The sequence below is a fragment of the Phacochoerus africanus genome, chromosome 1 (genome assembly GCF_016906955.1).
Source record: "Phacochoerus africanus isolate WHEZ1 chromosome 1, ROS_Pafr_v1, whole genome shotgun sequence".
In the NCBI taxonomy this organism is placed as follows: domain Eukaryota; kingdom Metazoa; phylum Chordata; class Mammalia; order Artiodactyla; family Suidae; genus Phacochoerus; species Phacochoerus africanus.
Genome location: NC_062544.1, coordinates 98,064,472 through 98,089,988, shown reverse-complemented (window position 1 = coordinate 98,089,988; position 25,517 = coordinate 98,064,472). Strand labels below are relative to the sequence as shown.

The following is a 25,517-nucleotide window of genomic DNA, read 5'->3' as shown; positions in this document are numbered from 1 at the left end:
AACCTCTATATGCCTTGGGTGCGGCCCTAGGAAGACAAAAAAATAAAAAAACCCATATACTTTGATTCCATTTATGTTGTTCAAAGAATAGGCATAGTTAAATATGTTTAGAGAGAAACAATTACTGAAAAAGCTAGGAGACTCATTACCTTCTGGAGGGAGAAATGGAAAGGCCAGTTAATTGGTTGGGACAAGGGAGCTTTTGGAGTAGGGCAGTGTCATTGTGATCTGAGTTGTGGTTACAAAGTTGCCTGTCTTGTAATCTGCTAAGGTGGACATTTTTGTGTTCTCTGTGTTATATTTCACAATAGAAAAGGTTTCCTTTTTCCCTTCCAGACACCTGACATTTCGTGCAGACCATTGCTGTGCCCTAACTTCATTCAGGACCCTACCTACCTCAACGAGGACTGGGTCACACAGGAGGTATGGTCTGGCAGAACTCATAGCAGCAGCTGCTCCAGCAATGTGAAGTTCTAGAGACAGCTGCAAGCACTGTGAATCTACTCAACACTCCTGACCTGTACAGTGTTAAATGGTCAAGATGATAAATTCTGTTATATATCTCACAATTTTGAAAAAATGAGTTCCAGATTTCATAAACCTTAGCTATGGAAACAATCATACTCTATAGGATGCTTTTGATACTATCCAGTCCTGTGGCCTTTGGGTCACGACCTAGGGTCTCAAACGAAGTAAAACTCTACAAATGCAAACTCAAGTAGGTAATAATGTAAGACTCAAAAATGAGTTTCATCTGTGACTTGCTGCCTCACTGCCTTCTTTATATTACAAAGCACTCAGCTTATTCAATTCTAAGATGTGGAACAAAAATAAAATGTTTTATTATCTATATTTAACTTCATTGTTCTGCTATAATAAAACAAGTGTGGTTATAATATAGTTTTTACTGGTAATCCATTGAATCAAAATGGTGTTCCCTAAAACTGGAAAAGGTGAGATCACTTTTTTTTTTTAAATATATTTTTGCCTTTTCTAGGGCCACTCCTGTGGCATACGGAGGTTCCCAGGCTAGGGGTTTAATTGGAGCTGTAGCCACCAGCCTACACCAGAGGCACAGCAACGTGGGATCTGAGCTGCGTCTGCAACCTAAACCACAGCTCACGGCCACGCTGGATTCCCAATCCATTGAGCAAGGCAAGGGATTGAACTCGCAACCCCATGGTTCCTAGTTGGATTTGTTAACCACCGAGCAACAATGGTAACTCCAAGATCACCTGCTTTTAATGAGAAAATTAAATAAGACTTGATTAAATACCAAAATTTATGGAGCAGGGCTTTTGTTAGAGTCTTAGCCTCATTTATATGGAGACAAAATTCCTATTTGGTTAGGTGTCTTCCCCTTATTCATCTATACAAAGTCAAAATGAAATTTTTACTCTGGAGTAAAAAAGAAGGCAAGATAAAATATTAAGTTTAAGCTGAACTCATCTAGCACTTCCCCCCCCCCACACACACATGTTCTCTAAAGCCTTTGTAAAAGCAAAGAAGTATGTGTTCAAATACTCTATAACTCACTTCAAAAACAAAAGACTTGTAAAAGACAACGCTTAACACAAAATTTGAATTAACTTTATTTCCCCTACAGTCAACAACTTCTCTGCATTGAATTTTAAAGCAACAAAGTAAAATAAAATCCCCCAAATGACAAGGTATCAGAAATCCAGATTTAGTTACACTTTATTTGTGAAAATGTTGAACCATTTTATTGGTCTGTAAAAGAACCATCATCTGGGTCAAAAATGAATTCTATAAATCAAAGAATATTCTACACTTTGGAAAAGAAAATCAGCAGTAACATTCTCACTGAATATTGTAAATTACACTTTTCTTCATAAAAGGTACATACTATTCTGCACTTTTCCACCAAAAGCAGTGGTGTATGTTATGCTTATTTATATATATATATAAAAAAAAAGATCCTGTGGCAGGAAAAATCCATTCTCTTTTACTTTTACTGAACAGGAGAAAATTTTCAAGTCTATATAAAGTTGCCTATAAGCTGGAAAGTGAACATGTTCAATCTCCATTTACATTTTAGTGCATTTTTTGACAATTGTCACATTTTTAATAAAAGTAAGAAAATGCATATAGCACTAAAGAGTGTTTCATCAAATGTTTAAGGGATTAACAAAATATAGAGCAGAGGACAAATCATCGTGATGTATGAAACTGTTTATAAAAATGAGAGAAATCCAGGCAAAGCTTACAAATCCTTTGTCATTCAGATGAGTCATACAAAATGAACTTTGGATACCTGTTCATTTTTAAAAGTTTCTTCCTTAATCTTTTGCATATAAACATCATGCTAACCTCAGTACTAAGATACCAAACCCCATCCTGGTAAGCAGCATGCTTCTGTGCTATCGCCATGATTTCCAAAGAATATAAATTTAGCCCTTGAATGAACAATGTATGAGATCTGCTCTGTAAGTACCTGGTGAAAACAACTGCTAACAGCAGCAATAATGTTTCAACATAAACAAAACAAAACTATCTGAATCAATTAGAGATCCATCTTTGCAACAGCAGCTTCTTCTGAGAGCAAACAATAACAATAAAAGTGTACATTTGATGAAACATCCTTTGCATTCTCTGTACTGGAGAAACATGAAAATAAATACAGTTCAAGGAAGTATAATTATTTTTCTAATACTTCTTTCTCAGACCTGTACTAGTTTACTGGTTCAAGAAGCTTGCATCACATTTTTGTCATCTGTATTTTACATATTGCTATCTGGGTAATTCAAATAAAATGCAGGTCTTGTAAAAGAATGAAAACATTGACAAGTATGCATGTGCCAGGGACCAAATTAGAGGGTTCTTTGGTGCCATTAGTCCAAATTCTCAGATTTGAAGGATAATATGTACCAATAAAAAAAGTCTGCTGTTAAGACATTTACAGCAGTGCTCTGTCTTGCTTCACATTACAAATCGAAACAGCTGTTCTCAATAAGCCAATTTTATTCTTAAAATCAGGCATTGCCAGAAAGTTTTGTACATTAACCTGGACCAGTGATGGTTCTGTACCCTCTGTTGCTGTGAAACATGACATGAGCTAAAGGCAAAGACCGGTTCTCACAAGGACATCTGCTTCAAGTTAGGAACCAGAACAGTGTATTTAAACAGTCTTCTTAGATATTCTCTTGCCTTTCTTAAAAACTAGTTTATTTTTAATGTAGCCTCGCTTCCTTTTTGCGGTCTAAAAAGAAAACAGAACACATGGTGTTAGTCCAAGTTTCTTATGGATTAAAAATATAAATATACACATGGTTTGCTGCATAGCGATGAAGACTGTCTTAATAACCCCTTAAACTTTTCCTATGGCTAGACTCCTTGAACAATGAGCACTACCAACTGTTCTATGCCAAGAATGCTGAGATCCAAGATGAACTGAATGAGGTCTTTAAGGTCAAAGGACTCCCAACAGCACCCCTCAAATGCCTATCACATATTCCTTATCATCAAGTGAATGAATCCCCATCTCCCCTCTCAACCACTAAATGCTTAGCTGTAATAACAGAATACATAACTAGACTAAGGATTCGGAAAATGTTAATGATGCACCTTGTTTAATAGTCTACAAGAATTAGCTGTGTGTCAGAAATACAAATTGACTTAGTAACCTTCGGAGTCCCAATTTTCTTATGTGTAAAAAAATGACTATACCTATCTACAGAAATGAAAGAGAAACAAAATTACTTGGCACATTCTCCAATTTAGGTAGGAAAATAAATACTTAAATACTGCAAACAAAAACACCAAGAAAAGAACCAGTTACATTCCTTGCATTTCACAGATCTTTAAAAAAATAAGACATTTTTCTTAACACTTCAAGATCCCACTAGAATACTGTCAAATGACGTTCTGTGGTATATATAAAACAAATTACTACAAATGTGGTGGTAGAATTTACTGCAAAAATGTTTGCAATTTTAGAATCTCACAAGATAAATCATATAGGCACATGTGTCTGACAATCTGATGTATCCAAAGATATAGAGAAAAGCAACATTTTGGGGGAACAAGTAATTTAATGCACCACCAAAGCACTGGGTTAGCAGAGCATGAAGACTCAAGAGACCCCACAATTCAATTTCCACATTTTTTATTTTCTGTTTTTGGGGGCCATACCCATAGTATGCAGAAATTCCTGGGCCAGGGATAGAACCCACACCACAGCACTGACTGTGCCGGATCTTTAACCCTCTAGACCACCAGGGAACTCCCAATTCTCACATTTAAATACAATTTTTGAAGGAGATTTCAAAAAACTTGGCAAATTTTCTGCTATATCATGTACATATATGTATGATGTTCAGTTTAGAACAATTTATAATTCTAACAGATGAAAACACAAGGCAAAATGTAATCCTTCATAAGGTCACAAAAATTAGCTACTGCTAACTTGTCCACGATATGTTACCTTATTATTTCTATTTTATTAGGGCAAAAAAAATTTCAGAGGGCACAACTTGTAAAAATTCAAACCAGGTCAAAGAGTTGGCTTCTTTATCATCATTACCTACAGATTTCTAATTTGAAATCTTTTCTATAGGATCCTGTAAAATGCCCCAGGTGTATGCAAGTGTGTAACTAGGCCCTCAGGGTGCTTTTCTCTAGGAGCAGTGAGCCATGCAGAAGGTCTTTTGGCAGCCCTGGACTACAATTCCTACCTAGTGCCACAGCCATATCAGCTTTGCAAATAAAAAGCATTCCTGCCAGTACAAAATAGACTAGGAAGCCTGGAAACCAGAAATTCAAGATCTATGTTGTTGGCTGTTAAAATGCATGTTTTGGGCACATTAAACAGATATATTTTTATTTATCCATACACTTACTTATTTGGGGAAAATGATAGGAAGGCAAAAGAAGATTGAGAATATTCACTATCATCATTCAGACAAGTTCAGTGGGCTGGTTTTTCAGAAAAGGTAGACCTTAACTGGGCTTAGATATTTTAGGAGTGACTGTGCTAAGCCAGCAGCATCTGCTCTGACCTCTGCACTGAGGTGATTCACCAGTTTCTCTTACCACGTGTGCCTCCGAGAAACTAGATCACTTGACAATTCCTTCAATGATTTAAATAACTGATCCAAGCCATGTAAACATAAGCATCTTTCAAGACTTAAGACAGAAGTCAGTCTAATAACAATTAGTATTATCATGATTAGGACCTTAAAATACAATCTTAATATTTCATCTGACTGCTCATTATTTCCCATCTCCCACAGAGGGCAAGCCACATATTCGTTTGTAGTAGTTTTTATAGCAAAGATTAGATCTATTTGGCTTAAGTGAACCTCTAATAACATACTTCATACCTTATTAAATATTTATGACAGAAAGGTGGGCAATAGTCAGATTATCACAATTCCTGCCTAAATGCTTTGCCATGACAGTTACATTTAGAAATAATTATCTTAAGATGAATGATTTTTCTGGATTCAGGACTCAAACCAACTCAAACTTATTTATTATTCAACACACAATATAGTAACATCATACTAAGAATGGAACATGAAAAAAATGCTATGCAAATTTGCTGTGTTGTGGCTCAGTGGAAACGAATCTGACTAGCATTCACAAGGACACAGGTTCAACTCCTGGCCTTGTTCAGTGGGTTAAGGATCCAGCATTGCTGTGAGCTGTGATGTAGGTCACAGATGCGGCTGGGAAACTGCATTGCTGTGGCTGTGGTGTAGGCCAGAACTTACAGCTTCGATAAGACCCCTAGCCTAGGAATCTCCATATGCCATGGGTGCGGTCCTAAAAAGACAAAAAAAAAAAAAATTTGCTTTGACCAAAAGATGATGAACAAATCACAATTGTTTTTGAGTGTTGGGCATTTTTAGATTCAAAAAGGCTCAGAAACCAATGGCCACAGATACTTCTTACTTTATAAACAAGTCTTACTAATAGCAATGGCACAAACTAAAGTCAGAATGCCTCTGGAAAAATCTCACCTTGGTTCACTGATAACCACACTTCCCTATGGAGAGTTATCCAGAAACAGTTGCGAGGCAAGGGATCCCTGAAGTGCTGGGTTTGAAAGGAATGCCCCCAGGAGACTAGCTTGATATTTACTTTGTATATAAGTCTTAGTCTTTATATATCTGGCAAATGAAAATTTATTAGCAATTTTCATAAGTATTTTTCAGACAAGCCAACCAATCTTGAGTGACTCTATACACCTGACTTCATTTGGCACCTACCTTCTTTGACAAATACTTCTGTTTTGGGAAAATGTTGGTTACTCGAGGTTTATGGTCTAAAGTCTCCCTGTTATCAGGTGCTTTCACTTTATATATCCTTACAAGCCAATGTTCTGAGGTAAAGGCCTCCTCCAAATGCTTGAATTTAATGTCCTTGTTTCCAATCTCAGCATTGCGTGTTCTATCGAAACCTGGGGGTGTACGGAAATCCAGCTGCAAAGTGACATTAATATTGGATGTTAATACTGGAAAACATTCCACATTAGAAGGCAATAAATATTATCACCAGAGTACAAATTTCTCTTTTTAAACTAGGAAAACAGAAACTGAATAATACATAATAATTATCAACAGTTCTCCTATGCTGCTAACTAGATAGGAAGAAATTAGGAAGAGAGAAAACTTAAATATATCAGAATTAGAGTTTCACTGAGAATGGATCATCACTCATCACTTAGAATGGATGAGCAGCTTGCAGGCACACACACAAAAAAACAAAACAGAAAAATTTTAAGTATTCAGAGAAAACACAGAGAATGGCCTTTTTCTGTCCCAGGGCCTTGCACTATCTATCCTTTTATACTCAAAGTTCATTCAGCTCTTTCGCATGGCTGATGCCTTTCTATCCTTTGGTCTCAGCCCAAATACCATCCCTTCACGGAAATAGTTTTCTTTGGACTGATGGTTGAGAAGTCTTCTCCACTGATTCCTCATTCTTTCAGCCTACAGTGATCACTGCTAAAGTTTTTACTTTTAAAATTACCAGTATCCTCCACTAGGATGTAGGCTGAAAGATGACTTTATCTTTTTCAGTGTGGTTTTGTCTCAGAGTTATTTGTTAAGCCAATGCACAAGTAAGCAGTGACATTAACCTTACTAAAAGTGGGAACTGAAGTTAAAAAAAACAAACCATGGGAAGAGCAACCAGAAACGAAAAAGGAAAATATGCAGGGAGGGGAGAAGATTTTTAAGAAATTCTCAAACTAAGTTTATGTTGACACAAAGAACATAATGAACTCAATTTAAAAATAAACAAACAAATCTCCAATGGGGGAAATAACTTGTTACTGCATATCTATATAAATAGAAAAGTTATACCTCATGTCTTAAACATACTATACTTGAGTAGGGAAAGGCATCAAAATGAATGCATGCTAGATGCATGGCTTAAAGCTCTTAATAAAAACATCTTTCAATTTTATCATTAGTGAACAGAGAAACTAATCTTTAACCCATTTGCTGTGGTAGTTAATTACTATGGTTTAACTGCTTCTTCCTTAACATGAGTTTAGAGACCAGGGAGTAACCTTCAAAAGAAATTAAAATATAAATGAAAACCTGAATCTGGTAATAAAATTATTGTCTCTTTTTTCAAAGCCACCTGCAGAGTAATTCCAAATGAATAATGCTGAAATATTATCTTGACCCCTGGTACCTGTATAAATTTAAACAAGCAGTTTTCCCTCTGCTTTTCAGCATCAACCATAAAGTATAGACCCAGCAAGTTCCAATGTGTATAAAAGTGTAACTTGGTATTACAACATGCAATCTGAGATCTTTGAAGAAACTTAGAAGCCAGAAGTCCAAACCCACTATATTCAGACAAGGAAAAAATAAGTCCAGAGCACTATACACTATATTCAGACAAGGAAAAAGCAATTCAACCAAGGGTTATATGATCTGACAGAGCCAGATCTGGAACCCAGGTATCCTGACAGTCTGCTGTCTGCTCTTTTTTGCCACAAGGCCTCTTAGCACGTTCTCTCATTTTGTTGACTCTTAGTCTTTTGTACCATGTCATTCTAATTTTCTGGGAAATTCTGACCCAGAGAGTCCCAGCTATCTGTGGTAATGGAGAACAGGGACAGAGTGAATATCTGAAGTAACTAAATAATTCAACTCCTTAATTTCAGGTACTCCCCACCAGACAGTAAAGTAACTTACTTAATTAAGATCACAGCATTTCCTGGCTAGAAGACCTCTGCCCGGAAGAACAATGTCTTCCAAAAGCATGATGTCAAAAGGTGGGATGGCAAGCAAAGGTTGGATTTGAGCCTATGTTAATTAACATTTTGGAAATCAATCTCTGATGTAAAATATACTTCTCCATTTTTCACATAGATGTTTCAGAAATTAAATTTAATGGAGAAAAAAATCTTTAGTCGAGCATATTTTTCTTTACAGTACAACCAAAACATCATTATCCTGTTTTTTAGGGTCAAACAAGACCACTTAAAATATTCCTTTGAATAAAGATCATACAAAAACTGATGTAACTAACCTGCATTTCTCCAAATCTGTAGTATGACATTTTATACATAAGGCAATTCAACAAAGTAGGGGATCCTGCTTTGTCTACGCGGAATTCTCCTTGTGGGGTGAAATAGTCACTTTCCTAAAGGAAAGAAAGAATCCAGAAGTTTCTGAGTCAGTTTAATATATCACATGCAAAGCTGAAGTTCCCCATTTCATTTCTCCGTAAGAACTAATTTTTGAGCTATCTTCATAAATCCATGTTTAGTTACAGCTCAAAAAAATGTAGTATCAGAAAATGAATTTATAAATTTAATGTGCTCGCTTCGGCAGCATATATACTAAAAAATAAATTTAATGTGATCTCTTTAAAAAACCAGAAAACTATCATGGATGTATTTTATAGCTCAGCCTAAGAGAATCCAAGAATAGAGAAAAACAACAATAGTCTGTTGGAGTAAGGGAAAGGCGATCAATTCTACCAGATTTTAAACCATGTTACACTGAAACCTCAGTAATTTTGAAAAAATGGTACCAATACTACAATTTAATACCAGGTAAGTGGATCTCTCCAACTTTCCCTCCACTCCCACCCCATTACTCCTCTTCAGAGTTTTCCTAAATTTGTTCTTTATTTTTTCCATATGAACTTTAAGATCAGTTCTTTATTTGGAAGATGAGTGTTCAGAAACTTCCTACAGAAACTTCCTAATTTTTATTGGGAGATCATCAAATTTATAAATTAACTTCTAAGAGGGCCAATCTGGCACTACAGAAAAAAATTCCTTGTCTAGGGATTTATCCTACAGAGATGCTTATATGTGGGCAAAATGATGAGTTAGAAAGTTGCTTATTGCACCACTGTTTTATGAGATTAAAAAACTGGGAACAGCCTAAATGTTCATTAATAGGGACAGGTTACATAAATCATGGTGCACTCACACAATGGAACATTGTGCAGATTAAAAAAAAGGGGGGGGAATCCACATATTCTATAAGGAAATATTTCCATAGTGTACTATGAAATAAAAGCAAGAACAAGGTATATATTTTGCTACTAGTTATCTGCTCCACTAAGAAATAAGAAGTGACTACCATGGACTCTTCTTTTGCCCATCCTCTATGAGCTCACAGCTGAGTGTGAGAGACAAGACAGAATCTACCTACAAGGCAGGCTGTATGTGATCTGATGACGAGTAGAGACATAGGTGCACCAGAGAAGGGCTTCAGGAGAGGGGACAAATCTGTGGTAGGGAAGGTATTCCAAGAAGGAAAGAGTATAAATACCTGTGTCCGATGAATCAAGGAGAAACTAGAGGCCAATTTCATGGGCTAGTGGAAAAAGTTGATAAGAGGGTCGAGAGGCCAGCAAATGAAAGTGAAGTTATTAAGGGGTTGCATTCTGAGATACAAAGTTTGGATTTTATACTTTTGCTTCATTACAGAGATTACTTCAAACCAGCGACTAGGCTGAGGCTTCTGCTACCTTACTATAAATTCTCACAACAGCACTACAGATGAATTATTCCTGGCGTTCCCATTAGGGCTAAGTGAAACAGTTTTAATCACCACTGTTAACACTAGAACCTAGAACAAGACCTAGTGCTCAGAGGATACAATGCTGACTGGCTGAAAACAACATGCCTTCAGCACCAGGCTGACAGCAGCAGGGTTTAGATCCAACTCACATCTGTCAGGCTTAAAGGCTTTCAAAAAAGCTGGAAAGTAACACCAATCAGTGTCATATTAGACTGGGAGAGGGAACAAGACGAAGTCAAAGACAGCAATTTCAAGGCTACTGTCCTATCTCGGGTTTATAAGCACAGGGGTCATTACCAGAGTGGAAGTGATGAAAATGGAGACAAAGTCCAGAAGTGAGAGGCTATGAAGGAGCAAAAGCAAGAATCTTGACAAGGACTGCTTCAAAAGGGAGAGTGGAAATACTGAGTTTCAAAAGTTTTAAGCCTGGAAAAATGCTTTAATAAACAGTAAAGTCAGATTAAGGGACTCATTTGGGGGACAGGATGATAAAAACAGGGTGTAATCAGCAAGATAAGAGAGTTACCTGGACACTGTCAGCTGTCTTGCATACACCTAGAATGATCTAGTTTCTTACCCGAATGTCTTTTGGATGTTCCCCTTCAGCTATTCTAACCATCCAGAGAAACTTGTTGATGTCATCACCAGAATATCCAATAACCCCTCCAAAAATAACCAAAACATAATCTACATCCAGACTCCTCATGATTTTATACGCTGCTGTTTCATTTGAAGACATAGCTTTTCCCACCTATAGGAAAAAAACGTGAATGTGTGTACTTAATCCCAAAATACACTAAAATAAAAATGAATGCACATTTTAACATTAAGATGGAATGCCTCTCAAGAGTCTGATTTACATGGAATTCTTTTTATAGAAATGATTTGCTATGAATTCATCAAATTTACTGAGATTTATAAGCATCTCACTTATTATATAACCAGTTATAGCAGAAATGTCAAAGTCAGAATACATATCTGAATATCTTGCTAATAATTAGGTCTCATGAAATTAACATTTTAATATGAAAGTAGGTAAGCTTAGAAGAAGGAGAACTTCAGAGTTCCCATTGTGGTTCAGAAGAAATGAATCCATACTATCCATGAGGAGGCAGGTTCGATCCTTGCCTCATTCAATGCGTTAAGAATCCGGTGTTGCCAGGAACTGTAGCGTAGGTCACAGATGTGGCTTGGATCTGGTGTTGCTGTGGCTGTGGTACAGGCCAGTGGCTTCAGCTCTGATTCGCCACCCCCAGCCTGGGAACCTTCACATGCCGAGGGTGCGGCCTTAAAAAGCGCCCCCCCCCCCAACCAAAAAAAAAAGGAAGTAGTAGAACTTTTTACAACCTCAGGCTGGGGATGACCATCAAATCTAGCTAGCACAAATATATTCTTCTCTTCACTGTCAAATACCTAATGATTAGCTACAACACTAATGCAAACAGAACTCATTTGGCTAACCCCAGTTGTCTTTTTAAAAGATTTAAAATCTTTTTAAGAACAGAGAGGTGATGACCTTAATTAACATAAATTACTTATTTAATAGCTAGTGCAAACAATTTGCATGCCCATAAAACACAGTGCATTTGCCTTACATACTTGCAAATTTTCTCTTAATTTATGAAATGGAAAATACAAGTACAGTACTTTATGTTTCAGGTTTTGCCTAATTCTCCAGTGAGCTAAAAATATGTCATGAGATCTGCCAGTAATCAGCCTATGATTCTGAATACTTAAATAAATTCTATTCTTAAAAACAAAATAATCACACCTTGAACTCACTTTATTGAATAAACATGTAAAGAAGTATCTTAAGAATTCAGCAAGCAAAGAGTACTTTCACCCCATTTCCCCTACTTAATCACAAGTGAAATCTGACCGCCAAACAGTGAATAAAAAGTTGTAAACTTTTGATTTTCTGTTGATCAAATTCTTACCAGTGCTATGTGGCTGTTATTCCAAGTGTTATTATCCACCAAAGTAGTTCTATTGGCCATCCCAGCTATTTGATAGCCGTAATCCCACCAAGACATCACTCGGGCATGTTCATCTGTATTTTGCCTTAGCCAAAAGTAAGCTTCTCTAAAATCATCTAAAATATTCCTGGTGCTGAAAAGAATCACAATATTCTTTTAAATGAGATCTTATGTGAAGATGGTAACTTGAAATCTTGAGGTGCCAAGCCACTAAATAATTTCACATTTTAAGGATGGTAGTTAAAAGCCTCCATGGTAAGGAGAAAAAGTACACAATGAAGAGCTAGACTAGTGCTTCTTAAACTTTAGTATGTATACAAACCAGTAGGATATTTTATAAAAAGAGAAAATTCTGGTTTGGTAGTTCTGGGGTGCAAATATATCAAGCACTCAAGTGAAGCAGAACCTGGGGTTGGGATGTAGGAAAGCAGTAACCAGCTGTTTTTAAATTGTAGCTGCATCAGAAATACCAGAGGGCTTATTACACCCCAGACTGCTGAATCTCACCCCCAGGTTTCTTGTTCAACATGCTTAGGTAGAGTCAAGAATTTATATTTCTAATGCATTCCTGGTAATGATGAAACGCTGTGTCCAAGAATAACACTTTGAGAAAAGCTAATGTATATCTTATGTGTGCAAAGATATTCTGGAAAAGAGCATGAAATACAATGAAGACTATCTAAATGTGAGAAAAAGTGTGTGTGTGTGTGTGTATGTGTGTGTGGGTCACCTTGCTGAAGAGCAGATTGATAGACCATTATAAATCAACTATAATAGAAAACATAAAAATCTTACAAAAAAAAAAAAAAGACTATCTACTCCCATCAAAGGGGATGGTTGGAGTCTCATGCTGAGAAGAAAAATAAAAGGGGAGGGGAGGGGAGGGAAGGGGAGAGGAAGGGAAGGGAGGGGAGGAGAGAGGAAAGAAGGGAGGAAGGCAGGCAGGCAGGCATGGTAGATTTAAATGCAGAGCCTCACACACATCTGAATTCTCTTTTTTGAGATTGAGGGGGATGGGTAGGTATAAAAAGACTTCTGCAGTCAAGCTATTTTCTTACCCATCATGATTGTAAGAGGCCAGGACCACACTTGGGCTGGAGTAGGCATTGCTTGTGACCCAGGTACAGTGGACTGCAAACATCATCAATAGCATCAGCATCAACATGGTAACGATGCTTTTTATATTAGGACCTAACCCTTCTTCAGTTTTTTCCTGTTCAGCTACATGCTTCCTCACTTTACCTGCCTGAAAATACAAAAACTGATTAGATAAATTCATCATCTGACTTGCTTTCATTAAGACACTCAAAGAGGAGAAGTATGGAGAATGTTCTTAATTTAATTCTTTCAGAAGGAAAATGTGTAACAATCAGGAATTTGTGTGTGGGGTGTGTGTGTGTGTGTGTGTGTGTGTGAGTGTGAGAGAGAGATACAATGTTCTCTAAAAATTATCAAGGTAGATTCTAAAGTCAAATGTGAATGAGAGTACTTTCTGGAACTATACCCAATCGGGTTGCAGAGCAAAGTATCTCCAATAAGAAGCAGTTTTCAGATTCAACAGTCCTCCTGTTTTATGTAAATACAAAGGGGATAACCAAATGGTCTTACTTTGGCAAATTTTTCTTATAAAATCTGTACTCCTCATCCTGAAACCATCAATGCCCAGTTATAATCCAGACCATACAGGACTTTAGTACAGGAAAAAACTGAAGTATCAGAATCAGTTTTCCGATTTCCAAATCAATAGACTTGTTAAAATTAAGATTATATTTTTTAAAACAACCAAGAACAACAAAAAAACACCCAAAATCTAAAAACAAAAACAAACCAAAAAACCTTAACAAAAACTGGGAGAAAACAAGATAATCATAGGTCCCAAACTGCAAGGGACCAAATAGGGAGTTCCCGTCACGGCTCAGTGGTTAACAAACCTGACTAGTACCCATGAAGACTTGGGTTTGATCCCTGGCCTTGCTCAGTGGGTTAAGGATCTGGTGTTGCCATTAGCTGTGGTGTAGAACGGCAGCTACAGCTCTGATTGACTCTTAGCCTGGGAACCTCCATATGTCACAAGTGTGGCCCTAAAGATAAAAAGAAACCACCAAACATAACAACCACAAACACAAAAGCAAGTATATGCTTTGTTAACACTAATTTGTATGAATTATATTGAACCTATTATAGTAAGGAAATAAAGAATTTTAAAGTTAATATTCATACAGGAAAAGATTCATCACTTATTGGTATCTAAAAACCTAGTTAATAGAGTAAAATTTAATATATCATCCAAGGCAAGTACTCTAATTCTTACAAGTCTTTTCCACACTTGCACTAAATATAATCCTGCTCTGTTAGCTGAGAAATTAAAAGTGAATTACATATATTGGCCGGATACCTACTACTAACAAACAGAAGGCATCTTTTTGTAAAAAAATCTTTTTTTTCTTTTTAGGGCTGCCCCCGAGGCACATGGAAGTTCCTGGGCTAGGGGTCAAACGGGAGCTGCAGCTGCAGATCCATGCAATAGCCACACAGCCACTGCAACACTAGATCTGAGCCACATCTGTGACCTACACCACAGCTTGCAGATCCTTAACCCACTCAGTGAGGCCAGGGATGGAACCCACATTCTCAGGGATACCATGTCAGGTTCTTAACCCGCTGAGCCACAATGGAACTCCACAGAGGCATCTTATTTTAAAGGCACTTTATTCCCTTTATTTCACTATTCAATCAATTAAATTAAAACATTTACACTGAATGTGGACCTCAAGGATAAGCACTTGTGCACATGGTTTCACAGAAGGCTTTACAGTCCTAAATTTTATGTGATTTAGTAGAACACCAGCTTTTTGCTCTCAAAAAATGGGTTCTAGATAGAACCTGAACCAAAAAGTTGATTACATTCTTTATATTACATTCTATTTTCTCATTCTGAGCTAAAAGACCAACCAGGATTCAAAATTTGAGGAAAACAGTAGAGCCAAATGTCAGTTTGTCTAAATTCTTGTTTTATCATATTTCTTAATATGTGTAGTTCTTACTGTGGGGGAAAAATAAAGCACATGAAAATTTTAAAGGCCTTACTTTAAATTTCCCACCTTATCATACAAATTTCCTGGGTTTCTCTTATCATCCTCATCACTGCTGTCCTCCACAGGTGGGTTTTCCCTTTTCATGTCATCCCCCAAATAGTGCTCAAAAACATTAGAGAAGGCAATGGCAGACAGCATACAGACGACTGGAGTCAAGGTCAACATCAGCCTCACCATCACACCAGCAAAGTAGACAGCACTGATGGCATACAGAGCAACTGCAAAGACAAGTTCTCTCATAATACTTCAGAAGAGAAAAGGGTTACATGAAACTCAACTGAATATTTACAACTACATTAGAAACAAAATCTAAAAACAGACAAGTTTCTCATAAAAGGGCTGTTTTTAAATTAGTAATACCAACCAATTTAAAAGTCGTATTTAGAAATTTTAACTAGTGTTGACCAAAATAAACATTACATGTCAACTGTTTAAAGAAATGTACCATGATTCAAATTTAATTATAGCTATTATGGGTAATGAGACAATTCATTATTTGCCAACAGCATTACATATTAAAAAAATCCATAACAAATGAAAAAATATTTGGGGAGTTCCCAATTGTGGCTCAGTGGTAATGAATCCGACTAGTAACCATGAGGATGCAGGTTCCATCGCTGGCCTTGCTCAGTAGGTTAAGGATCCAGAGTTGCCGTTGGCTGTGGGGTAGGTCAAAGATGCAGCTCAGATCTGGTGTTACTGTGGCTGTGGTATAGGCCGGAAGCTGAAGCTCTGATTCGACCCCTAGCCTGGGAATTTCCATATGCAGAAAGTGCAACCCTAAAAAGACCAAAAAAAAAAATGCATATATGTGTGTGTATGAATTTTTTATATATATATGGCACAGGAAGTTTATAGAATCAAATAAAGTCTGGAAAGCCTGTGCCAAGAACTGACATGAAGCCTGCTTTAAAGTTAGAATAGGATGAGAATATAATTTATTAACCAGAGGAGGAACTTGTAAAGTTACTGTCATGAGACTTAAAAAAAAAAAAAAAAAAAAGTGCAAGTAATTTCCAAAGGCCAAAGCTTTCCAGATAATTTACCCACCACTGAGAATGAGAAAGGCTCTATCATTTCTGGCTAGAGGCTATAAATATGACTTTATAAAGTCATTAAGACATTTTAGTGCTTATCTAATTTGAGACTAATTCACATTTTTTTTCCCGGACTAAAAAATACAGTTTATCTCAATGAATTGTTATATATGCACACACCTGTGTAACTAACACCCATATCAAAATACAGAACATTTGCATATCTCTTCAGAAAGATCCCCTCAAGCCTCTTCCCAATGAATAACTGCTTTCCCCCCTCCCTATAGAAGAGGCAATCACTATTTGGATTTTCAAAGCAGTAATTTAGGTTTCCTTATTTTTAAACTTCATTGAACTAAAATTATATAAAAATGTTCTTTTGTACTGGCTTCTTTTACTTACCCATGCTATCCCTCTTATTAAATGTTGCGTTGTATTCTACCGCACAGAAACATAAAAATCTCTTTATTCTACTGCTAATAACATTTGGAATGTTTCTAATAATGGGCTACTATGGATTAAGTTGCTATGTACATTTTAAACATGTCCTTATTGGACATAGGCACTCACTTCTCTTAGGGATATACCTAGAATTGGGACTGTGAAATCATGAGTGGGCAACATGTTTAAGCTAAATGTTTTTGAATGATGTAGTATTAACGTGGCCTTACCCAGAGTCCACTGACCTGTACAAACTAAAAAAGACTGAGTGAATGTCATCCATTTGTTAGAATCTATGTAGATGCTATCTTACCTCTCCTGACTTCATTTCTGGAATGGTAACTTTTGAGTATAACTCATAGTTCAGGCCCTGGACTTGTACAAACTATCTGCTTGTGTGATCTTGTGTTTATTACAGAGCTTTCTTCAGTTACAGGTTTTATCACATGCAAAATAGTCACAGGATACTTCTTGTGATAACTGAATTATGTAAAAGTCTTTGGTATCTGCTTATTTTGTTCATTTATATTTTGAATGTCAGATCCTTAACAATGGCTTTAAAATAGTTTGTATTTCTAAGTCTTGTTAGTTGGAAATTATACAAATCTATCAGTAAAGAGGGTATTTACTTAAAGGTGATTCTTAATCCATATAACAAGATGCACTTTGCACTGAAATTTCAATGATGAATGATGTCCCTGCAAACTTCTTCCTACTTAATCAGAATTGAGAAAATGAAGTTTCCTGTCAACAAACTTATAATTTCCAATTCTCAGCCACAGACTATAATTACATTAACTGCTCAGAAAACAACTGAACAAAAAATTTATATACTAGTTCAAACAGTTAATAATTAAAGCACATATAAGGCAAAATCACTGAATTTTCCTTGGTTGAGCACTTATGCAAAATAAAGGAGGACAGTTTATCTTAAATATGCAGAGTCAAGCAAAGAAAAACAAAGCTTTAAAATGAAATAAGAATCTCAATAACAATAATAAAGTATTTGTTAAAAAATCTCTTACCAAATACTCTTTCATCGTTGATATTTTTAATGCAGAACCAGAGGCCTGCTGGGAAGGTACACACAAGAATATGTAGATCAAAGAAGAAAGATACCCAAGTCGTAGGTTGATGCTCTGACACTGATGCAATAATTGGAATGTGTATTTTTGCATACCTGGTATTAAAAAATTAACATTATTTAAAATTAAATGATAAAACAGGAGTTCCTTTCAGGTGAATAAATTTTCCTTGATTGTAGATATGGTTCCTGTTCCTTACCTTTTTTTGCTTAAAAGTATATTTCCATGTAACCTTCCTATACTGAAAGTAAATATGGCACACGCTGGTAAAAACCAAACCAATATGCCCTTCCAAAAATTAGAATTATCTAAGGACGGTTATAAAAAGCGGTCAATTACAGTTTGAAAGCAAGAATAAGTAAACCATAATTCGAAAAGATACATGCACCTCAATGTTTATTGCAGCACTATTTACAACAGCCAAGACATCGAAGCAACCTAAATGTCCATCAACGGAGGAGTGGATATAGAAGATGTGGTACATATAGACAATAGAATACTACTGAGCCATAAAAAGAATGAAATCATGCCATTGGCAGCAACATGGATGGACCTAGTAGAGGTTATTACACTAAGTGAAGTCAGACAGTGAAAGACATAGACCACATGATATCACTTATGTGTGGCATCTAAAAAAAAAGGGTACGAATGAACTTGTTTGCAGAATAGAAAGAGTCAGACTTTGAAAAACTTAATGTTACCAAAGGGGACAGGTAGGGAGAGGTGGAGATGTACTAGGGATTTGGGACTGACATATGTACACTGAGATAATGTGGAATGATTGGCCAATGGGGACCTGCTGTGTAGCACAGAGAACCCTAACCGATATTCTGTGATAATCTATGTGGGAAAAGAATCTGAAAGAGAATGGACAGGTATGCATGTGTCACTGAATCACTCTGTTGTACAAAAGAAATTACCACATTTTAAATCAAATATACTTCAATGCAACTTTAAAAAAATAAGGGAAAAAAAAAAAGGTTTCTGATGTGGCGCATCAGGATTGGCAGCATCTTGGGAGCGCTGGGATACAGATTTGATTTCTGGTCCAGCACAATGGGTTAAGGATCTGGTATTGCTGCAGCTGCAGCTTAGGCTGCAACTGTGGCTTGGATCTGATCCCTGGCCTGGGAAGACCATGTGTTGTGGGGCAGCCAGAAAAAAAAAAGAGCAAGCGAGCAAGCGAGCAAAAGAATAAGTATGACCAACAAAAATTTAACCTAGGGTTTTTTTTTTTTGTCTTTTTGTCTTTTTAGGGTCACACCCATGGCATATGGAGGTTCCCAGGCTAAGGGTCCAATCGGAGCTGTAGCTGCCGGCCTATGCCAGAGCCACAGCAACACCAGATCCGAGCCATGTCTGTGACCTACACCACAGCTCACGGCAACACCGAATGCTCAACCCACGGAGTGAGGCCAGGGATCGAACCCGCAATCTCATGGTTCCTAGTCAGATTCATTTCCACTGCGCCATGATGGGAACTCCTAACCTAGGATTTTTAACCCAAACAGAACAATTTGCTTCTACGACAGGTTTTCCCTCAAATTCTATGGAGATCTACAGGCTGATCTTGGGAGGTATGTGCCTATTAGCTTCAGTCATTCACATTTACTTTGTTTATGCCCTATCATTAGGGTTGGGCAGAAGCTCTTTTGGTATTACATCAAAAGGCAGGCCTGGAATTCCTTTCATGGCTCAGCAGTTAACAAACCCGACTAGGATCCATGAGGACTGGGGTTTGATCCCTGGCCACCCACAGTGAGTTAAGGACCTGGCATTGCTGTGGGCTGTGGTGTAGGCCAGCGGCTACAGCTCTGATTTGACCCCTAGCCTGGGAACCTCCATATGCCTCAGGTGCGGCCCTAAAAAGTAACAAAAATCATAAATTTTAAAAAATTAAACAACAACAAAAAGGTAGGTCTGTTCAAGAAATGTGTAGTAGGTTTTTTATTGAGCCATGTGGGGAGTAACAAAGAAGTCAGAATAGCAAAATCAAGGGAGACAGGTAAATTATCACCAAGAGACATTTTCTTATCCTTAGGAAACCTTTATTTTTTTTGTCTTTTGTCTATTTAGGGCTGCACCCACGGCATACAGCGGTTCCCAGGCCAGAAGTCAAATCAGAGCTGTAGCTGGTGGCCTACCCACAGCCAGAGCAATGTGTGATCCAAGTTGCGTCTGCAACCTACACCACAGCTCACGGCAATGCTGGATCCTTAACCCACTAAGTGAGGCCAGAGATCAAACCCGTGTCCTCATGGATACTAGTTGGATTTGTTAACCACTTAGCCATGATGGGAACACCTGGAAAACATTTTTAAAGACCAAAATTTTGAGCTAGTTGACTAATTTAAAACTGAAATTTTTAAATTAATTCATTTTATAATAGCACTCTTAAAAAACACCAATAGGAGTTGCATTATGGCTCAGCAGGCTAAGAACCCAACACTGCCTCTGAGGATGTGGATTTAATCCCTGGCCTCACTTAGTGGGTTAAAGTTCTGGCGTTGCCACAAGCTGCAGTGCAGGTTGCAGATGTGGCTTGGATCTGGTGTTGCTGTGGCTGTGGTGTAGGCCTCAGTAGCCGCTCTGATTCAACCCTTAGCCTGGGAACTTCCACATGCCATGGCTGTGGCGAAAGAAAGAAAGAAAGAAAGAAAGAAAGAGAGAAAGAAAGAGAGAAAGAGAGAAAGAGAGAAAGAAAGAGAGAGAGAGAGAGAGAGAGAAAGAAAGAAAGAAAGAAAGAAAGAAAGAAAGAAAGAAAGAAAGAAAGAAAGAAGAAAAAGAAAGAAAGAAGAAAGAAAACAGGGGAAAAAAGCCCACAATAACATTTAGCATACCCTATTAAAAATATCAAGAAACTTGATAATGTGGTATTAGACACAAAGTTAATTTTTTTCTTCATATCTATGGCATATGGGCTTATAAAATGGCATCTACCCTTAATGATTAAATTAAATATTACTGAAAGATGGGAACTTTGAATACATTGGTAAAAACAAAAACTCATCATTAAAATGGTACAAATGTTACATGAAATGTTTTAACAAAACTAACATAAGGGTTTGCCCGTGAAGAACAGAAATGTGACTTACATATACTAAAGGTGAATTCCAAACAGGTATCATAACAAAGACAAAATACAACATTTACTAAACTAGTACATGCTAGATACTTTAGAAATGTTGCCCCGGTATCGACAGAAATACTGACAATAAAAAAACAGAGGAAAAAAGGATATTTTAAGTAACATGAGGGCAAATAACTTATCTTCACTTACCCAGTGTCCCACAATGAGTAAAACCTGCCACTCCATGGTGCAATGTAACCTTGGAAGGAAAAATGCAGAAGAAATTAATCTGCCTTTTCATTGTTTTTGTTTTATTGGTTTTATGTTTGCTGATTTTTACGGATTAATTTAATCTAATATTAAAAGAATTTCAGGTGTTTTTTTTTTAAATAGGTGACAATGTATTTCACACAGCCACTCGTCAGATAAAATAACGTTAGGGATCAAATTTAAAAATACCCGTGGACATTATACCTCCAGAGAAAAACAAGCTGATAGATAAAACTGTACAAAGTTTCCCAACTTTTTCTTAAACTTCTAGTTGACTAGTAAAATAAAGCTAAAACATTATGACAGTATGCATTTAAAAAGGGAGAAGCGTCCAGTATGCCAAATTTAGATAAATAACAAAGACGATTTTAAAATTTGTGCCTTTTACTGTTATCAATTAATTCTTCATGATTTTAAGAGCTAACCTGGGTACATTAATTTGACAGACAGAATACCTTCAGAAAGAATTTGACTTGTTTCTAGTGTCTAGTAAAGTGAGGACTAGAAAGTAACTCAAAATCCAGAAGCAGGTTAAAACTGATTGGACTGTTTAGAAGCAGGAGATAGAGGGAAGAATGTATGAATAAAAGGAAGGGTAAACATGCATTGTTAACACTGAGAAGCCTTGAATTTTACACATTTTGGGCCTACTCATCTGTCAGGAGAAGGAAGCAATTTATTAGAACTGAAGCAGCAAAATTAAGATACTGCTAAAAAAAAAAAATCAAAATTTATAGGGCTATTCAGATTTTAAAACCTTTTACTATTAGTTTCATACTCTTTGTAAAGAATACAATCACTATATTTGACTAAGAAAAATGAAACATGTACAAAATTTGAAAAAGAACTAGCTTTTGCAATAACCTAGAGACAAACAAGATACACATCATACAGGTGATGACACCTACCTGTATAAGTCAAGTAGATGACACTAAGGAACACAGCTCCTGCAGCTAGTGATACTCCTAAAAAGAATAGGGTCTGGAACTCTTGTTTTGTTAATCGGTCTCTCAGATACTGCAAGAAAGCATAAGCTTGCAGCAATGCAAAGACACCTAATTAAAGAAAAGGTTCATATAAACATATCAACAAAGCACTTTTCCAAGGACATTAAGAAATATTAATTTGGAAGATATTCTTAGACTACATTTACCATTCATATCAAAGACTAGTCATTTGATCTGACATTTCCTTTGTCAAATGGCACTCAACCAATTAATATATCCAAAAATTCTGTTATACATTTTTTTTTTCCAAAAGGATCATATTTCCCATTCATGGACTAGGCAAGAAAAATCTCATTTCAATAACTGAAGCATCTTTAGGCACATTAAATCCCCTCAGTTTAGCAACATGTTTTCCAAGAAAAAAAAAATTAAAATATCGTTAAAAAAAAATCCTCAGACTTACTGAAACATAGAAATGACCTGGATCATAAAACTCTTGATATATATATATGGTTACTATTTATAATATATAGTTGAGTGATAGAGAGAACCCTAATTCATCTGGAATATTGGTTTTTCTTTAAGAAAATTTAGTGGTAAGTTTTTTTTTTTTTTAAAGACTGTTAAGAAATGGTTCCTTTTATTTTAATTAATTAATTAATTTACATATTTTGGCTGCAGTTGTGGCATATGGAACTTCCCAGGCCAAGAACTGAATCCATGCTTGCTTGCATGCTTGGATTATTTATTTATTTATTTATTCTGGCTGCACTTGTGGCACATGGAAGTTCCCAGGCCAGGAAGTGAATCTACACACTGCAAGTGCAAAGCCAGATCCTTTAACCCACTGTGCCAGGCCAGGAATGAACTCACATCTTTGCTGCAACCTGAGCTTGCTACAGTAGGATTCTTAACCCACTGTACCACAGCAAGAACTCCAAGGGTTATTTTTTTAAAGTTCATTTTAGGATGGTTCAATAAGTATTATTAAATTTTTGGAATTTAGGAAATGTAATAATGCATATGCATAAAGAGTCAGGTGACTGTGTATCTACAGAGACATTGCTACAGATCATTACATACTCAAAACTGAGTATATATCTCTCTCACATTTCTACCTGGTACTTTTACAAAATCAAATTAGAAGTACTTCACAGATTTTAAAGTGCTGTATCACAGTAAAGTGTGGGTTCTGAACCTTTTTTGCATGGAGGGTGGGGAGATGTGGGTTGGGAGGTGGTTAAGATTCTCACTGTGAATCTCATAAAGTACTGATATTTATAAAATGTTACACCCACTGACTTCCTATGCGTCATGGACCTTATATGAAAAATCTCTCATAAAGTTTTATTATTAACAGATCTCCCATTATATCTTGTTATTTGTGACCCAGATTAAGAATGGGCAAGCACTCTACTTTAGGGAAGGGAATTATATGACTTTATAATCAACATAAAAGCCATTAATTCCAATTAGTAGATAGGGACAAAATATTTCAGTGAGATGTAAGGAACATAAAAAATGTTCCATATAAATTTGGTGAAATGAAAACTCACTGGTACAATAACTTGGTGTATAGATACACTACTATTTAATATTTGTTTATACAAAGCAAATGTTATTTAGTGTTTCCAGAAAAGGATGTTTTGCCTTTTCAAAACAGCAATGGCTGGGAGGATAGGCACTTTTAGGAACACATTATCACCAAGTTCAGTAAATCCTATGATATTCCTATTTTACAGTGGTGATGTTTTAGAAACAGTATGATGAAAATTATAAACTAAAATAAACCCTAAAATAACCCTTCATTCCCTTGGAGATTGGCCAGTCATATATTCATATACTTTTTACAAGAAAGAAAACATTTTTCATACCTGCAGCTGCCATGTGTTCACTTGTTCTAATGGGCTGAAATCCCACAAAGGGTATCTGCATGGATAATATTAAGCCCACAATATAGAAAGTGCTATATGCTATAAAGACAAAATAGGAAAAAAAGGATAATTTACTAGTAGCATTAAATATTTTAAATATAAATAGACACATATTTTCAGCAAAGGTTTAACTGAATTTATTTTAAGAAAAGAATCTTTTTTTTGTTTGTTTGGTTTTTTTGGTCTTTTTAGGGCCACACCTGTGGCATAGGGAAGCTCCCTGACTAGGGGTCAAATTGGAGCTATAGCTGCCAGCCTACACCACAGCCACAGGAAGATGAGATCCTGAGCCATGTTTTGAGACCTACACCACAGCTCACAGCAATGCTGGATCCTTAACCCACTGAGCTAGGCCAGTGATTGAACCCGCACACTCATGGATACTAGTAGGATTCGTTTCCACTGAGCCACAATAGGAACTGTAAGAATAGAATCTTAAAGTGATTATTCTATTTGATACATAGTTGACGGTTAATCATACATTATAAATCATGAAATTCTTTCTGCCATTACAAAATATTAAGTACTTTGTTTTACAAAATTATCATTCAGAACAGTTTAGGAGACAAGTGCTGTTTTCCTTTCCCAAAAATGGAATCAAATTTTTAAAATCTATCATTAATAATCAATGACATGAACCAATGATATATATGTATATAAGTAACATATAAATGATACAAATAAACACCATTTCTCTTGGCATTAACCCAAAGTATGCATGACCAAATGAATACTTATCAGTATCATACATGAACAGCTGCTACTATCTCAAAAACTCCCAAGTATGTCACACCCTTTTTATAGTCTCTTAACACTTTTTGTATAGTACTTAACCAGTTAAAAAAAATCTTACAATCATTCACTAATTTTTCTATTAAAGAACAAAAAAGAACTAAGTACACAGAAGTTAAGCCATAAAACAGACTAGTTACTGCATTTATTAGGGTCTAATGAAACTTAATTTACTCTTAGCATTGAATATACTATAGGATTCTTGGCTTATGTCAACCTAAATGCATGGGCAAATTGAGGAAGCATTATAATTTATATAATAGTCTTGTTTTTGCATTTAGGTGTTCACAGATCACTATCAGACAAGTTGATGACAGAGAAAGTATTCGGAATCACTGCAATTAAAAATTATTTAGAAATGAAGTTAAAACTCATATGAAATAAGGTTTTATTTCTTTTTTTCTTTTTTTTTGGTCATTTTAGGGCCACACCCCCAGCATATGGCGGTTCCCAGACTAGGGGCTGAATTGGAGCTGTAGCTGTCAGCCTACACCATAGTCACAGCAACATGGGATCCAAGCTGCATCTGTGACCTACACTACAGTTCACAGCAATACCAGATCCCACTGAGCAAGGCCAGGGATCAAACCCACGTCCTCATGGATACTAGCCGGGTTTATTAACCACTGAGCCACGATGTGAAATGTTAAATAAGTTAATATGAAAATTATTCCATTTATAAACCTTATTCATATCACTTTATGAAGCATAATCAATATTTAGTTGCTAGCAAATAAAGCACTCTATTGGAAAAAAACAAAAGACTTCCCATCGTGGCGCAGTGGTTAAGGAATCTGACTAGGAACCATGAGGTTGCGGGTTCAATCCCTGCCCTTGCTCAGTGG

At 36.4% G+C, this 25,517-nt stretch overlaps 1 protein-coding gene across 1 annotated transcript in view; it reads right to left on the bottom strand.

Moving 5' to 3' along the window:
* Positions 1-1,568: 1,568 nt before the first annotated feature.
* Positions 1,569-25,517, bottom strand: part of STT3B (STT3 oligosaccharyltransferase complex catalytic subunit B) — a 100,303-nt gene continuing 76,354 nt past the window's right edge. The window contains exons 6-16 of the mRNA XM_047769405.1: positions 23,821-23,919; positions 21,908-22,054; positions 20,940-20,988; positions 17,600-17,754; positions 15,103-15,314; positions 13,060-13,247; positions 11,963-12,134; positions 10,603-10,776; positions 8,515-8,628; positions 6,234-6,446; positions 1,569-3,220 (exon numbers count right to left, since the gene is read on the bottom strand). Coding sequence (XP_047625361.1) covers positions 3,140-3,220; positions 6,234-6,446; positions 8,515-8,628; positions 10,603-10,776; positions 11,963-12,134; positions 13,060-13,247; positions 15,103-15,314; positions 17,600-17,754; positions 20,940-20,988; positions 21,908-22,054; positions 23,821-23,919 — 1,604 coding nt within the window. The 3' untranslated portion in view covers positions 1,569-3,139. The remainder of the gene's footprint in view (positions 3,221-6,233; positions 6,447-8,514; positions 8,629-10,602; positions 10,777-11,962; positions 12,135-13,059; positions 13,248-15,102; positions 15,315-17,599; positions 17,755-20,939; positions 20,989-21,907; positions 22,055-23,820; positions 23,920-25,517) is intronic.